The sequence below is a fragment of the Paramormyrops kingsleyae genome, chromosome 23, assembly GCF_048594095.1.
Source record: "Paramormyrops kingsleyae isolate MSU_618 chromosome 23, PKINGS_0.4, whole genome shotgun sequence".
NCBI lineage: Eukaryota > Metazoa > Chordata > Actinopteri > Osteoglossiformes > Mormyridae > Paramormyrops > Paramormyrops kingsleyae.
This window is the reverse complement of record NC_132819.1, coordinates 14,687,929-14,705,151: the sequence shown is the minus strand read 5'-3', so window position 1 is coordinate 14,705,151 and position 17,223 is coordinate 14,687,929. Positions and strand designations below refer to the sequence as shown.

At 45.9% G+C, this 17,223-nt stretch overlaps 1 protein-coding gene across 6 annotated transcripts in view; it reads left to right on the top strand.

Moving 5' to 3' along the window:
- The window catches only part of vps50 (VPS50 EARP/GARPII complex subunit), a 71,145-nt gene extending 54,636 nt beyond the window's left edge, over positions 1 to 16,509 (top strand). For all 6 annotated transcript variants that reach the window (XM_072706123.1, XM_072706125.1, XM_072706126.1 and 3 more), the window contains 6 exons: positions 5,454 to 5,602; positions 8,079 to 8,175; positions 8,565 to 8,723; positions 12,165 to 12,286; positions 14,793 to 14,982; positions 15,680 to 16,509. In XM_072706123.1, coding sequence (XP_072562224.1) covers positions 5,454 to 5,602; positions 8,079 to 8,175; positions 8,565 to 8,723; positions 12,165 to 12,286; positions 14,793 to 14,982; positions 15,680 to 15,799 — 837 coding nt within the window. In that variant the 3' untranslated portion in view covers positions 15,800 to 16,509. The remainder of the gene's footprint in view (positions 1 to 5,453; positions 5,603 to 8,078; positions 8,176 to 8,564; positions 8,724 to 12,164; positions 12,287 to 14,792; positions 14,983 to 15,679) is intronic.
- Positions 16,510 to 17,223: the final 714 nt, after the last annotated feature.

Sequence of the window (17,223 nt, the reverse complement as noted above, 5' to 3'; positions counted from 1 at the left end):
CATGTCTGTTCATTTCAGCTCAGTTTTATTGTACTCCTCTCCTGAGCTTAAATACTAATCCTTCACTTCTCAATGACTGTTGTATCCTTGATGTTGACGCTTTGGAACGAACATAATTCTTCAGTTAATTAAATACTTAATTAAGCCTAATTAAATCCTACTCAAAGGATATAATGGTTTGGATATTTCTCTCCAGAGTGCATATACTGTAGGTACCCCCTCCCCACTCGCCTGGGGGGGGGGTGGGCTGCTTGTCTAATTACGATAAGACAAGTTTAATGATAAAAATTCTGGCCATTGTTTGAAGCGGAACCATTAGTAATGATAACATTCAGCAGCATTCTCTCAACATTCTGCTGTGTTTCAGCTATTTTTAGCTAGCTGGCCCGTTCAATACATGTCAGCTGAAATTCAAACAATATCTTTGAATAGAGACGCATATTACTGGGCATCCTTTGGAAGCTCAGCCCTGCTGCACTCCCATCCAGTTGGCTGCTTGACAGCTGTACGCTTGTAATGTACGGTTTGACTCTCTAGGACGTCGCTTCGGACGAGAGCATCGGCCAAGTAAACAGTGGTAAATGCATGCATTGCGTTTTCTTCTTAAGACAGAATGCTTATTAGCGATGGATGGATTTCTTTCTGAATTAAAGGCATTTTGCTAAGCGTGTTTTTCGGGGGTCCCGACTTTGCGTCAGCGCCCGGTTCTGACTGGAGGAGCCCCGAGGGGGGGGGGCTTTACTTCACGCCGTTAACACACCAGCACACACAGGCCCCCCCTGTCCCACTTACAAGCTGCTTTCCCAGCCAGATTCCTCCCGGGCCAAGAGTCCAGTTGCCGATTCTTGGCCGCGTCGCATCAAAGAGAGCACACAAAGATCTCATTGTCTGTATGTATTTTGTCTTATTTGTGGGGCAAAAGCTTTCCAAATATTATGAGTGCTTGCCTTTGCTTGAGTACAAATCACGGAACGTGGCTGTTAGCCTGTTGCTGTTTGTAGTGGCTCCTAATACTGAATTTGTGTTACTCTTGTAGGCTATTATTAAGTACCATTACTATCCCTACTATTCCTTTTTAAACCTGGAGTAACAGCCATAGTTGTGCACCATAGTTTATTGTTTTGTCTGCATGCTCTGCCCTTATTACTAAAATTATGTACCTTTACTCCAGATGTATAGGTATTGCATAAATCTCTGATACTTGCCTGCTGACTGTAATTTAGTCATATCTATGCCTCTTTGGTTAATACCTCATTCACTCGTCTTTATACATCATTGCCCTAGTCTGGAATGATGGTTGGAATTTACTCGACAAGTCAGCAGTTGCCATGGGCAACGTCGACAGGTCCTCTTCACCCTAGTTAATTCATGACAAAGGTAGCTACTGCTGGTTTTTTGCATAGGAAAAGTCAAATGTTCCAACATTTTGGATAATGACTTAATTCAAAAGGTTAGGGTGGGTCTTTGCGATTGGAGTTGATTTCGCTTTTTTGGGTAGGGGAGGTGTAGCCCAGTGAATTCGGATTGGAGCCCCCGTCTCTGGGGGGGCAGTATAGCTTTTTCGCCTGACTGGTTTTCAGTAATATACCGAAATGGAGTAGAACTTGACGGTAGCTCTGGATAGGCCATTTTGTACCCTACGACGCCATTCTTATTCTCATTATGCCAAAGGGGTGCCGCGGTAGACACACCAATGCGTTACACTCTCTCCTGTTAAGTGACTAATTATTAGTCATCCTGTCATCCACTCTGGCACTGTTCCGTTTCCCAGCTCGCATGAGTCACCCCCGCAAGCCCGGAAAACCATTAGTTTAATTCCCTTTTCTTCTCCTAAAGTCGATTTGCGACTTTGGAACCGTGGGGTCACCGATTGGACGCGATCTGCGTGCTGATCTTTTTCCTCAGATGTGTTTGCATACCTGCTCCAAGCTTTGGACTGGGGAGGGGACATGTGCTAGACTGTTACGCTCTCCAGGGGGCGACAGTGTGCAGGGTCATGTCGTTATTATTGAATCATATCATTTAAAAAAGTCATCTATACAAGTGGCATGTGTTAGTTTTCACGTGTTCCCTCTTGCTAAATTTTTCATACAGTCGTATAGAGGTGAAAGTGTAGCGTGGGGTCTGGGCATGAGGTCAGGCATTCATCCAGCACCCTGGAGTATTTTTGGGGAGTTGAGGACCTTGCTCAAGGGCCCGGTTGAAATGTGGCTATTCTGCCAAGCACGGAATTTGAACCAGAGACCTTCCAATCACAGGAATAGAGGCCGAACCTGCTGCGCCGTATACCGCCCCCTCGAGCTACCTGTCTGCATTTCCTGGTATCTTAAAAAAGGGGGATTATTGGACCTCGGCCAGAGATGGAGGTGAAAGTTATGTGTCTGTTTGCTTTAAGGTAATCAGGCTTATTGCAGTTGATGTCATTCGGGTCATTCGCTTCTTTTCTTTAGTCTAAACAATGGCGGCTCTCATGTCCATCAATTTTCCTCAGTCTACGCTCCTCTGGACCATAACAGAGAGAGCAATTTATTTCCTGACACATCAGTGAAGTGTTTGCCTGGACAAATGACAGACAAAGAATCACAGTTTGGACTCTGAGCCTTGGAGTTAAGTCTGAGTGACAGTAAATTTGACTCGGAAGGACGTAGAGTCGAGGCGGGAGGTCAAAGCCGGATTCCCCAATCCTGTCAGTTCATACTGACCTCCTTTGATGTCATCATGAGGTCAGCTGTAACTGATGAATGAGTCTACACACCTCAGAATGTAATACAGTAGGTCTGTCACTAAGCATCTGGATCAGAAAGGTATGAAATGTGGAAAATTGCCTTACCAGCCTGGCACTTAGAGAACCTTCCGGAAGTCCCTGTTTTGATAGCCATTAATGTCGTGGCCCACTGACCTTGACCGGCAGAACATGGTGAAATGTTTCCTTCACACTGTATGATGTTTAGAGTGCTCTGGCTTAGATGGTGGTCTTCAGACAATCATTGGTGAGAGAGTAGCGGTGGGTAATTAGGCTCAAGAATAATTGCATCACTCCTTGGGAAACTGTGTGCCAGTTCCAGAAGTTTTTGGTGTTTGATGATTTACGACATAGACTTGAAATTGAAGACCACACCAAGGGGGCTGGTGAACTGTACACATGGTGTTTAGCATTTTGCCTTCTGGTTTCTGTTGGTGCATCTCCATTCTTTTTGAAAGTTACTTAGAATCGGTTCACAACAGCACGCTGTAGGTAGAGTAAGCTGTCGAAACTTCAACACGCTCCTGTTTGTATAAAAACTGCCACGAACTTTGCCCCTTTCTGCTGGTATTTCCTCTGAATTTAAAGCTATTGGTATACATGCATTTTAATGTTTTGTCCTTTCTGTGCAGATTTTTATCTGGAATTGCACATCAGCTTCAGAGAGAAGCTGTGTAATGGGATGAAGCTTTCAGATATGATTGTGCTCTGCTGCTAAGTCGCTGTACTGCTGTGTTGATCGGTACGATAGTTACCATAATTTAATTTGCAGTTTGCTGTTTTTGTTGCCAGTTATTTATATAGATCTATTCATTCTTTGTTTTACAGTGCAACCCGTAAAAAGCTTAAACATAGTTATTGAGAAATTAATCTTTCTCAGAAAGATATTAAAACTTGTAATTTCGGTTTCTGGGTAATTAGATTTCTTCTTGAATATTTGTTTCATGGGCAAAAAACAGCTTTTAAATGTAATTTGCCATTCGACTAATTACAAAACCATCTTGCGCACAATTGACGGTAGGTAGCTGTCACGGCACTCTGCTTTATATTCTGCACGTTACCAGGACATATATTATTTATGTCTTAAATATGAGAAAGTCCTAGTCACAGTCCAGACTTCCGGCGTGTGGTCAGAAGGCTACAACCCGCTCTGACACTTGCTCCGACGTCTGCCACAATATTGTGCATTTTTAAAAGTTATTTCAATTATTTAAAGATAAAGAAGAATCAGCCTATGTAGTCCGTGACTTGTCTGATTCCCTGAATTGTTCGTGAACATTTGTCCACATTCATACAGGAAGTGGACTGTCTCTGCGTGTTGTTTTTCAATGGCAGTTCTCTGTGCAGGCAGCCGGGTGACATCCATACTGTCCTCACACTGACGCCCACCTGGTGGTGACCTTGAACGGGTCTTGCTTTCAGGTCTTCTCCGTAGACGCTGGGCCTGCTGATGCAGATATATTGCAGTGTTTACGCACAAGCCAAGAGATGCCGTGCTGGTATCCGCTTCATCAACCCGCTTAATGCATTTTCCCATAGAATACCAAGAGACATGTTCTGCTTTTCGATTTGAATTATTCTCTGTGATTTCTTTTGCATAACTTGTATAATATAATCTGTTACATAACAAACTATACAGTTTGATCCATTTTCACTTATCCTGCTGAGGAAATACTTTGGGGTGGAGCCTATCGCAGGCAGCACAAAAATTCTAGGTAATAATCTATGTAGCGGTGAGCATGCTAATTAGAATAATGGTTAAAATGCACGCATACTCCTGTCCTTTACTGTAGATGTGTCCTCTTCTTTATTACTTGCAAAATGAAGGTGTCCTTAGGATTGCATTCCTTTCTTGTGTTCTTGGATGGATTGCAATGGAGACGCATATCCACGCCCCAGGCCTCAGTGCGACCTTGGTAGGCGTTTGGGTCACCGGATGGGGTTGGGGCATCGGACGGTCACGGCGGAGAAGTAATACCCATCATTTTCTTTATTGTCGTTCATTCAGGGCAGTTTTTCCCAAACAAATTAAATGCCTGCTGCAATCCAATCTATGCACAGTGATGGGTTATTTAGGATGGCTGAAAGTCTGAATGTTATTACAGATTTATTGTACACGTTCAGGGATGAAGTCCTGCCATTGACTTGGAAGTTAGAGTATCTAAAAATAAAGTGGGAAATATATATATATATGTGCCTTGTGACCCTTATAGGCAGTGGGTGGATGGATGGATGGATTGATGGGTGGGTGGATGAATTGTCATATGTGCTATATCTTTTCACCTCTATACGCTCTACATTGCATAAAAGCCATAGCACAGCCAGCTGGAAATTTTCATTAGAAAAATAGTTTATAATTATGTCTAGATGGAGTGTGGTGTAGAGAATTCTACCAAAGTAAGCATGATGGCACATTTTCGCTGGACTAGCCTACCAGCAGGTAATGTCTCCTGCCATTAATAATAATAATAGTAAAACTGCGATTAAAAAGTCCTTGTATAGGTGGGTTGCTCCAGGGAGGGGCATATAAAAATCATTCACCTGTGGTGTTTATGTAGATGTGCACATTAAGTATGTAGCGGGTGGTCTGTAGATGTGCACATTAAGTATGTAGCGGGTGGTCTGTCTCTCTCACCGCTGCTCCCTCTGGCCTCGGAGGATACCGGGTGCGGGGAGTGACTGCGCCTGGCTTTGCTTCTCTCCCCTTCAGGAGGCCGCCGCGGAGACGGGGAGCAGCCACGGGGCCTCTGAGGAGCGCAAGGAGAAGGTGCCCAGTCCACACCTGAGCCAGCTGGTGGTGCTGACGGACGGCGGCACGCTGTACGGCCTCGCAGAGCGCGTGGTGGCCACAGAGTCCCTGTAAGGCATCTCCCCCCCCCGGCCTCGCAGAGCGCGTGGTGGCCACAGAGTCCCTGTAAGGCATCTCCCCCCCCCGGCCTCGCAGAGCGCGTGGTGGCCACAGAGTCCCTGTAAGGCATCTCCCCCCCCCCCGGCCTCGCCGAGCGTGTGGTGGCCACAGAGTCCCTGTAAGGCATCTCCCCCCCCCCGGCCTCGCCGAGCGTGTGGTGGCCACAGAGTCCCTGTAAGGCATCTCCCCCCCCCGGCCTCGCCGAGCGTGTGGTGGCCACAGAGTCCCTGTAAAGCATCTCCCCCCTCGTCCTCACCACTGCTGCCGTTTTACCTTCCGAAGAGCTGCCTTATTTTCAAAAGGGTCTCAAATAACTGGGGGGGGGGGGGGGTCAGATGAACAGGACTGTCAGTTTTCATTTAGTTTTTCTCACAGGAACAGTGAGCACCTTCCCAGCCTCTGTTTCCTGTCTCAGACCTGCAGCTTGTCATAAATCATACTTTTTATCACCCAGCTCGTGTTACACTGCCTGCCTGCCTGCCTGCCTGCGTCTCTCAGCGTGGCAGCTTTCCCCGAGTCACCCGCTGCCCCATGTTTTCATTAAGCGGGGCCACCAGGACTGCCTGTACCAAATCAAGACGAGAGACAAAACTAGTATCTCTCACGTTGCTTTGGAGCGTTGGAGCTGCATTGTGGATGTTCTGCCGGCCAACCTGTAGGGGGCGATACAGTGACTTCTGGTTCAATTAATAATTGAAAGTCGGTGGATAGAGACGGATTAGGAAAACAGGACAGAGTTTTCTCAATAAAGCTCAACAAGGAAACCCCTGAGGGGAGGGAGTTGGCTCATTGTCTAATTGTCCAGAAGGGTCTGTGAGGACAGCGACAAGCTCCACACCTCAGTGGATCTGCATCCACCTGGCTTTAAGCACTGCCATTATGCGTTTAAGTGGATCTTTAACGGTTGCTCCTGGCGTAACCCTCATTTATGTATGCTTTAATGGAATAATCAATGAAGCGGCGCTTGTGTAAACACCGACATCACGGTCTGGGGAGGGGAGCTGCTAAAACCGTCTTCCTTTATTGGCTGGATGTCTGTTTACACAGCACTAACTGGATAAGCGGTACATCGTGCTCAATCCTGCCGCAGCGTGTCCCCGTCGTAAACGTGTGCCGTCACCCGCAAATGACATATAATCCGATTTGCAGAGTCGCCGTGAATCACGTGGATTTACACGAGACCCGGGTACCGGCCCCGTCTCGTAAGCTACACCCAGTAATCTATAGAGAATTTGCACTGTTCGAACCAGCATGACATTACTGTCCGTACGATATTTGGAAAAGATACTTTAACCATCACACACGTTTGTCTTGTTATTTTGGAACAGAGTCTAATTAGTAGTCATGCGAATCCATTTATTATTTTGGCAGTAAACTTTTTGGACGTATCCCCGATTAGCCCTTTAAGAAGCCCCCGTGTTCCGCCCCCCCAAGCCCGCTTTAGACGCCCGTTAGCGTGAGTCACCACCCGGCTCTCAGGCACACGCACTGCTAGCTAATTACTCGTTAAGATTGCGCTGGCGGCCGCTTGACGCTCCACTGGCTCCCCCCGAAACCGGCAGCGACGGCTCTGCTTCTGCGTTAAACGTAATCTATACACATCAAACAGCTGAAATGTGACAATGAATAAAAATTCCCCAGCCCTTAGTTTTTCATCATCATTGATTCCACCCACCCGTCTACAGCCGTCCCCATGGCAGTAGAGCCCCCAGTACTACATGTTTAATGTATAAGAAAATAAAGCATACAAATTTTGGGAATACTATATATTCCCATGATTATATTATATTGCACCGAATGTCTTTTGGGGGTGCGTATGTATGTACCTGCCGGGTGTTTTCATTTATTTATTTTTTTTAAAAAACATGTCATAGATTGCCTCTGTAGGTGCCCCGTCCTGGGTTATTCCCTGCCTTGTGCCCATAGCTTCTGGAATAGGTTTCAGCCCCCTACGACCCTGCATAGGACAAACACGTACAAAAAATGGATGGATAGATTTTCTCTGTATGACTATAGCCGTCCCCAAGACAGTGATACCCCCCCGCCCCCCCCCCCCCCCATGCGCTGCACTGACGTCCCCCTTCAAGGCTGGTTTACACTTCTGTGTCCGGCCTACACAGCGCTCCCTCTGTAGCCTCCGCAAGTAGCCTGAGCATTTCTACGTGTGCGTGGTCCGTGTTGCCGCGATGTACAGAGAGGAGATGTGAGTCAGGCTAAGGTCTAGGCCACAGCGGAGGGTACCTGGCTATGCTGTACTTGCAGCATACTGACAGGGTTGATTCTATGCAGAAAAATTAACCAGTTTTAAGGCCTAAGTGTGACATCTCACCCTCCTCTCCCCTCTCCTCCTTCACCTCCCCTCTTGTACTCCTGTCCCCTCCTCTCCTGCTCCCTTTTCCTCTCTTCTCCTTCCCCGCTGCCTCACAGGGTGTTTCTGGCTGAGCAGTTCGACTTCCTGCAGTCTCACCTCGACACGGTGATTCCTGCGGCAAAGAAGCCCTTCCTGCAGCAGTTCTACTCGCAGGTTAGACCCCTGTACCCTCATTTCGTCTCCAAAATTACTGTTTTATTTTTAGTTTGTTGTTATTTATTAATAAAAAGGTTTGCTGACTGAAATGAACCCCACCCTGCAATATGCCGGCCAGTCAGTGCCCCCTTTTTTTGCTTCACTTTTCAACCTACCCCTCCCCCAAACATTATCCCTCCACCTGAGCTATCTATTAATTTTGTCGTGTGAAAACATGTCTGACCCTCGCCATAAATAACCGAAAAATAAATAAAAGACAGCAGCCATTTTCAGGGAACAGTGTGTTACTTTGTGTGGGGCTCTATTAGGTGTCTGCTAGCTTGTGCTATTAGCACCAGCTAACCTAGTGTCCTGAAGGCCACCAGTTTATTTCCTGCTTCCGGCAGACGGTGTCTACGGCCAGCGAGCTCCGCAAGCCCATCTACTGGATTGTAGCCGCCAAGGCGATCGAATACGAGCAGATGTTGTTCCTCATGGCTGGCGTCAAGTGGGACATCAAGGAGATCATGTCCCAGCACAACGTCTATGTGGACGTCCTTCTTAAGGTAACCATGAGTTATGGCAAGCTGTCACAGTGAGGACCCAGGCCTCTCTCTACAGGCCCACAATACACCCTGCTTAAGCTGAAGTACTTGTAAAATAAACACCAAGTCTCTTTGAGTAAAACTTTCAGCCAAAACCCTAGACATGAACATGTTGTGCTGTAAGCGTTAGACGTTCCTACATGTTGTTAGAGTCAGATTAATATGAAACAGTCTATGAATCATTTTTCATTTGCTGGAGAAGTCCTGAGTGAATCTGCAGTTTTGAAAGGTATATGAACACTGACAACCCAAATGGACACAACAGTACGGACAAAATATATTCTATATACCAAAGATGTCAACAGAGGGATACAGCCACAGGGACTTTTATTTAATCTTATTCAGCTTTAAGAGAGTCTAAAAGCTGCTTGATCTTTCAACTTTGATTTGTGTTTGAGATCTGGCTGTGAGTCATTAACTAACTACAGCCGGAGCTGATGGCATATCTATATAGAGGGAAAACTCACTTTAAGAGTGTGTCAGGGATTGTTTGTGTGTGTGTGTGTGTGTAAGTATATATATATATATCTTTGTGTGTGTCTATGTGCCAAATAGGATGTTTGTAATTGGGGAAGGAGACGACTTCAGCATCCCCCGTCTCTCAGGAGGTTTTTGCAGAGCTCATTCTGACCACACGCTGTGACCGCTAAGCCTCCGCCGTGACCTCACTGCCCACTGGCGGATCATACCTGTGGTCCTGATTGGAACTTAAGCGGCCCAAGAAATACTTTTCCCAGCTGAAGCTCCACTCCTGGGAATAGTCCCGTGAGCGAGGTCTCGCTACATGTCCTATACGCCGCGCATTAAATCCAGGAATGACTTTTTTCTGGGGATAGTCCCCCAGGCACCATCTGAAGGTGATTTCTCTAAATGCTTGCATGGTTTGATTGAGTCATCATTTTCTACTGCCCTTCCTGATGATTTTTTTCTTCAAGATATTTCCTAGAGTCGGTGCCAAATTCCAAAAGCAAATGTAGAACAGGATCCGTAGCTCAAACTCAGTAGTATCAGCAGCTGCGTGTTACGGCTTGTATGTGTGGAGTTTACAGCCGTAAACCAGGCTATGATGATTCCATAATATACCAGACATATATGGATGATAGGTACTTTAACAGCAATATTAAATAATGTATTTTTCTCAAATATAAACACTGATCGTATGCTGTTAGAGGAATCAGAATCAGAGCGTGTAGTTAAAACTGAATGTTTGATATGCTTTAATTATGGTATAAAGTTATTTTTTATGAGTGTGAGGTTGGGTGGCCATGGCACCATGTATGTGGAATTTGCGTGTTCTGCCCGTGTTGTCTTGGGGTTTCCTCTAGCTACTCCAGTCCCCCCCCCCCCACCCCCTCAGTTATTTCATAAGTGGTACAGGAATCAAATGATGATGTTCCCAAGTATTGTGATAAAACAGCTAGTGTCACAGAATTGTAACCAGAGTTTTCTCTACTTGTGTCTTCAGCCTAGTCTGTCATGCCATTTGTTTGAGGAACGCATGGGAAAGGCCAGATCTGCAAGTCAGAACAATTCCAAACATGGGTTATCGTTTGACAGCTCGTACGCACCTGGTCTCACAGGGAATGTTTTCCCACCTATCCTGGGAATTTGGTAGAAATCCGTGTACCTGCCTTTGCCCCGCAAATTAAATCGCCACATGCCAGCACCGTGGGGCCAGCAGAAATGCATGCTGGTATTTCAGCACGCTTAAGTGATGCGTGACTGCGGGCAGTCGGTACGTACGCATTCGCCTTCTGCCTGGGCACTTCTGAATAAATTAAATTAGGTAATATTTCCAGTAAAATTTCTTCATGATGCCTAATTGATCTCTCTTTTCCCTTGAATAGTAAGTTTTGCTAAATTAATTGAGATAATTATTGAGTGTCTATTACATAAATGCATGTATATAAAAATAGCTATATAACAATATGAACAGTTACAGTGATTGTCCTAATGACATGATTATTATAATGGTGGTAATTTACATTGTTAATCTCAGGCACTTACTTGGACTATTATGCAGATACGGATATTTTTTTTTTTTTCTGTGTTTATATGGTCTGTATCTGTTTATTTATATATATATATATATATATATGTGTGTGTGTGTGTGTGTGTGTGTGTGTAAAAAAATCTATCAACCAGGTTGTTTTTCTGGCAGAAACGAACTGAGAAAATCATCACGTGTTCATCTCATAACAGAACATAAATGGAAATATTATTTTTGATGCTCCAGTAAGAATGGTAATTTCTTTGTATACGCTTCCATATTTCACTGCTTAAAGCAGTACATTCTTTCTAACCCTGGCTTCCAGTAATGATGGCTGGCATTATTATAATAATAGCCATCTTTCCAAGGGAATAATGTCTGTAAGAGACTCTTAATAACTACTTGGGAAGCTTGAGTTTTGTTCCAGCTTAGGGTTTATCACTCTGTTGTCAGCCCAGTCGCAATGGCTGTTACGTTTTCCTTCCCATCGCGATCGTTCTCGGTCCATCACCGCCTTTGATGTCTGTTTCCTTGCTTCATTATGGATATTATCGATGATTCTCATTTGTATCCTAATGCATGTTGTTATGTATAGTATATGCGTTGCTACGTTGCTGACATGCTCCCCGGCCTTGTGCTGCCTGCGATAGATACGCTAGCCATCCAGCCATAAACCCCGGGAAGATTATGTGGTTTGAAGACAGATGGATGGATTATTTATGTATGGAGTTTGCATGTTTCCTGTATTTTCCTGGTTTTTTTTCCCGGATACTTTAGTATCTTCCCGCTGTTGAAGAACATTCTGTGCGTGTTATTGTAATTAGCCATAGATTAGCCGTAGCCAAAGGCACCATGTTTTTCATTTTTGCATTTTTGCTGGTTTGTTGTTTTCCGTTCCTTACCCGTTTGTGTGTTTAAATGACCACTGGTGACCGCAGAGACATGTGACTTTGTCCCCATTTCGGGTAACCTTAGTGCAAAGCACAGCATCGGGGCCTCTCAGAGGCCGTCAAAACGTGCACAATGGCTCCACGCTTATTCTGAAGAATGCGACGTAATATCCGCAAGATAGAATGCGATGGCCGAAAGGAAAATAGAACCGGTGCCGTTGCAGCTGAAACAACACACAGCAGCGGCTGTTCAAGAGCACAACTGGGCCGCTGGATCGCATGCTTGAGCCAGGATGGTTGCCGTCTAAATGCGTGACCTACAGGTTTATTTTAGGCTGCTGCAATACGATGGGCTGGGAGCTCACTCTGGCAGAGGCAGACTTTAACTTCATTTCAGGTCTAAACAGTCATATTTCACCACACCTCTCTGGGGGAGTGAAGGGTTAATCTACGTTCTTGCGAGGTTCGATTCACAACCAGCTGTAAAAAGTCTGTGGATTTTCCTCCCTCCCCCCCCTGCAGGAGTTCGAGCAGTTCCATAAGCGACTGGGGGATGTCTCCAGGCTGGTGAGGATCCCCCTGCCCGTGTCCAACGTGCTGTGGGAGCAGTGCATCCGGCTGGCCAACAGGACCCTGGTGGAGGGGTGAGCGGGGCCGTCTCTGGAGAAACATCAAGCGGGGAGGCAAATATTTACACAGCGGCCCCAAGAGAAAATCAATCACCTTCAGTCAGAACCGTGGCGCAGCTTTGGATCTTGTCGGATTATAAATAATGTTTTTAATGCAGAAATGGGGTGTGTGGGTGTGTTACGACATCAGATGGCTTGGTGACATGTTTGTGTGCACTGAAACGTGAGCCGGCCGCTGCTTTGCCGCGGCGATCTTAACTGTTATGAGGTCGCCACCGCCGCCACCACTGCCGCCCACGATTCTCGGTCCAGCGGCGATTAGTCTGCAGATAGACCCACGACTGCGAGCCACGCGCATCGACACCTTGCTGAAAAAAGTCTGGAATATACATGCTTATTTGGAGGCGGAAGATCGTATTCGACGAAGCCATTGGCCGCGTCGGAATGATAAACACCACAACGTGAGCGAGGCGAATGTACGCACGGGCAGACTTCCCGCCGTCTGTGTGAGCGTCCAGCCGGCGGCTCCTGCTCGCTGATGGACATCCTGACATTTCATATGACCACGCCGTTTGTTTTGCCACTGTCCCATCATGCCTTTGTGTATTTTCCCTGGCAGTCGGGGTGAGACATTATTTAATTTACTACATCCATCCATCTTCTTGCTTATTTTGGTCAGGGTTGCGGGGAGGGGGCACCTTTCCATCACGAGGTGCATGTACAAGCAATCGTGCAAGTACTGCCCTGCAATTTCCATGTCAGCTGCATGTCTTTGGGCTGTGGGCAGAAACCAGAGTAGTCAGAAGAATCCCACACAACATGGAGTGAATTTACAGACTCAGTGGCGCACACACACACACGGCAGAGGTGGGTTTCGAACACCTAGTCCTACGGGCGTAAGGCAACAACAGGGCCACCCTGTTCATTTAATGCAACGAAAAATAGTTTTACTATCAAAATGGACCTTAGGAGGAGCCAAAAAAAAAATGAAAACAGTAAAGTGCCTGTCAGAGGGATGCAAAACTTTTAAAACGTGATCACCATACAATCAAAAAGACAAAAGAAGTGTTTAGTGGGAAGACTTTAGCATCAAGTGCCATCATTTTTCAGAACTGCAATGTGAATGGATTGTCTGGAAGTAATGGATGTAGTATGTCACAAGATCCCAAACACTCAATCACAACCTCAACTCAACAAGACATACAAGCTCAAATGTCAAGAATGGCCACAGACACATCTGAAACTGATTCTGCAAAGGTTCTGTGGACATATGAGATGAGAGCGACTTGATGGACTACATGGATGGGCATGTGGATGGACACCTTCAAGTACCAACAAGGTTGTGGAGGAGTGATGACCTTGTAGTACCTTTCTGACTTGCAGATGGTGTAAAATTTAACTCATTCATGCAGGGCAATGCCCCTTTCCATGCATCAAAGCATTCCATAAATTAGCCAAGAAAGGCTTGAACGGGGATCTAATGATGACCTGACCGCATCACATAACTTAACCCCCATTGAGAACTACTGGGCCTTACTGAAGTGTGAGATTTAGCAGGCAGTAGTAGGCAGTACCCTTCTCAGAGCGCCTGGGAGGAGGTCCTAGCTGCCTCAGCTAATGTAGGACAGGATCGAATCAAAACCTTGACTGGTGCAATGGATAAGAGGCTCATGATGGTCAATGGCTAGAAAGGTGGCTATGCAGGACATTAAGCTTGGTAAAGTGGACTGTATAGAACAGCCGAGAGTTTGGTATTCTTTGTATAGATTGAATAACTGAAATTGTTTTTTATTATTATTTCTGTTGAAGTGAGAAAAATCCACTTAGTTTTCTGAAGGCCTAATAATTATACTGATAATCAAGTCTTCTTAAATTAGTCTGTAGCTAACAAAAATTAAACATTTTCTCTAAAGAATTTTGCAATGAGCAAAAAAAACTTATCACTCTGCTTAAGTCATGCTGAAAATTATTATCAAGAATAGCACTTGTCTAATAATCTTGCACGCAGTGTAGAATAGTTTAGTTGAGGGGTGATGTCTTTAATGGTGTATGAAAAGGCAGCGGAGGAGAGAAAAGGCATTCTGTCATCGCATCGAGGGAAAATGGACAACGCGTTAAAAATACTATTTATCGGAAGTCGCCTCTCCGGAGAAGCACCATTTCCACTCTATAGCGTTCGCTGTGCTCGGTACGCCTGGATGATTGCATCTTATCAAGCCTCAGCTTTTTGTGCAGTAGGCTGTGGGCCTCAGAGGGTTTGCCCCCCAATCTGTGGAACTCCCCAGGGTCGCCGCAGATCCACCTTTTGGTATCGTAAGAGATCTCTTACCAGAATCATCAAGCCGCTACTTATCTGCTCCGAACTGGAATGCTGAGCTCGGTTCAGCGTCCTGCGATGTCTGCCCCCCACGGTCATGCGTGTTCTGAGCGTGTTTGACCGTCATGTCAATGCCACCCATTTATCGCCGTGCTGTTGCCCTGTGGTTCTGCTGACCGCGTTCCCTGCTCTTGTGTCCGCCAGCTACGCCAATGTGAAGAAGTGCAGTAATGAAGGGCGGGCGTTGATGCAGCTCGACTTCCAGCAGTTCCTCATGAAGCTGGAGAAGCTGACCGACATCCGGCCCATTCCCGACAAGGAGTTCGTGGAGACTTACATCAAGGCCTACTATCTGACGGAGAACGACATGGAGCAGTTCATCAAGAACCACAGGGTGAGGGTTGCTTCAGTTCAGGTTCGCTGTCGATGTGGAGAGCGCTTGCGAGATTTCGGGGGTGGTGCTGAGGGTGATGGAGCGAAGCAGGACATCGAGAGTTTGACACCAAGGCTTCTGTGGTGTTCATCATTTCAAGGGTGCAAAAAAATTCTTACTTGGTAATCTAGAAAATTCCCAGCACCCTCCCACTTTGAGTTTCTGACACTGCTCTCATTGCACACACTGTAACAGTAATTGCATGTAATGTAATATGTTGTTTTGATTTATAAGTTTTATCAGTTAATGCAATGGCTGTACTGGCCAGCCCAGCCATTACTGTCACCATTGTGTTTCTCATGTGTTTGCACATTACAGGCATCCTTTAAAAAGTCAGTGTGTCAAAGCACCATAAATTGGGCTCTTGGGTGGCTGTACAGCATTTAAATCCTTTTCTTCTCTCAGTTTTTCTGGAATCCTACTGGAAACGCTGCGTACAAGCCTGTTTCTTCCATTGGCCGCAATTTTATAAACATTATCCTGGTTGTAGGTCTTAGATTTCACAAATTCCTGCATCTCGCCTGCATTGAATGGAAAGATACTGAAAATTTGGTGGGGAAAGTTGGAGAAAGGGATGCCGTTGATCACATGGCTGGCAGAAATTAGCTCCTCGCTCTGGCTTCGATGATGAGCCGTCACGCGTGTCTTTATTGGACAGGAGTACTCCATGAAGCAGCTGACCAACTTGGTGAACGTCTGCTTGGGGTCTCACATCAACAAGAAGGCCAGACAGAAGCTGCTGGCGGCCATCGACGACATCGACAGGCCCAAAAGATAGCCTGGGCATGGGCCCCCGGACCCCGTCCACCGTGCATGCTGTATGTTTCGAGACTTTAGGGCCTCTGCTTTCCATCTACACCTCGTGGGAACCGCCAGCTGTCCATTAAGACTGTAATATATTCAACACTGTTTTAGCGTTGAGAGACGTTGGGTGGAGATAGGATCTTGTGGGTTTTTTTTTTTTAAAGTTTCCCTTCTTCTGCCTTGTCTGCTTGTTTTTATGCAGGCAAATCTGCCTCAGCTCCTGTATAGCTAATTGGAGTTTGTGTACAAATTGAGTATAGACACACTCATCAACCGCAGCACTGCCCTCTGTCGACTGTAGCTGACAGTGGCTATATATAACTGTGTTTTATTTGTGGTCAGTTTTCTTGTTAATTAGGTAATCATACTGACAGGCCCTGGATGCTAACCACGCTTTAATTTTGATCAAGAATAACATAACAGGTGCATTTAGTGGTCTAGTTATTAATTTCTGCAGCTGTGTCTTTGGCTTTGTGATATCAGAGGGGCGTGTGACATGCTCTGTACCCCAGCTGCTCATGTCACTCTCCTGCGATACTGTACCCTCGTCACCTGTAATATTGAAAATGACATGGGAATCATCTGTACAATGTGAAGAGAAAAACAGTGTCCGTGGGCTGCCTGAGAGACCTGGGCAAACATAAGAGAATGAAATAAAAAACACACTAGCAGGTTTTCTCCGCATGAGCAGCGTTTTGTTTTATTGTGTGGTTTAAAATAACTCATAATGTGATTTGGGTCGGAAGAGAGAACAGATTCACGACCGCAGATGACAGGAGGGTACGGGGATCCAGTTTGGGTCTTAAACAAATCAGGCAAGCAGAAAAGAGTGGTCTGTCCCATCTGTCACTTCTGTGGCACTTTTTGCCTTTGCTTATGTTTGGTCTCCTTCCGGAGATGACACTGCATCTTATAAGATCATTTTAAGGGTGCCCCCCCCCCCCCCCCACCGCACGTATTTTTTCTCTTTTGAGAGGGAGGTCCCTGAGCTCTTATAGGGGGTCCTGGAATCCCCATCAGTTCAAACATTGTTCCCCTTACGTAGTTCAGTCATGATCCACTGATCCAGGATCAGGCTTATTCTTTCAGCTGGACCTGATGCTTATAGTTCCGGATGCCCTGCACTCGGCAGGAGGTGTTGGGGTGACAGGCCCCTGTGGTCTGTGAAGACACTCAGTTGAGACACAGGAAAAGGGAAAGACTAAATCTGTACAAACACATGGTTCCCAAGTGTAATATTTATAGTGCCACACTCTGCCCTCTTGTGCAGTTCTGAGTCATATGGCTGTCGGCCGTTTTTACAGCAGAAATGTGACAGGACTCCGTTCAGATTTCTCTGTCCGCTCTTTTCTGTGCTTTTCTTTGACTAGAAGTGACAGATGGCTGAAAGACGAGGAC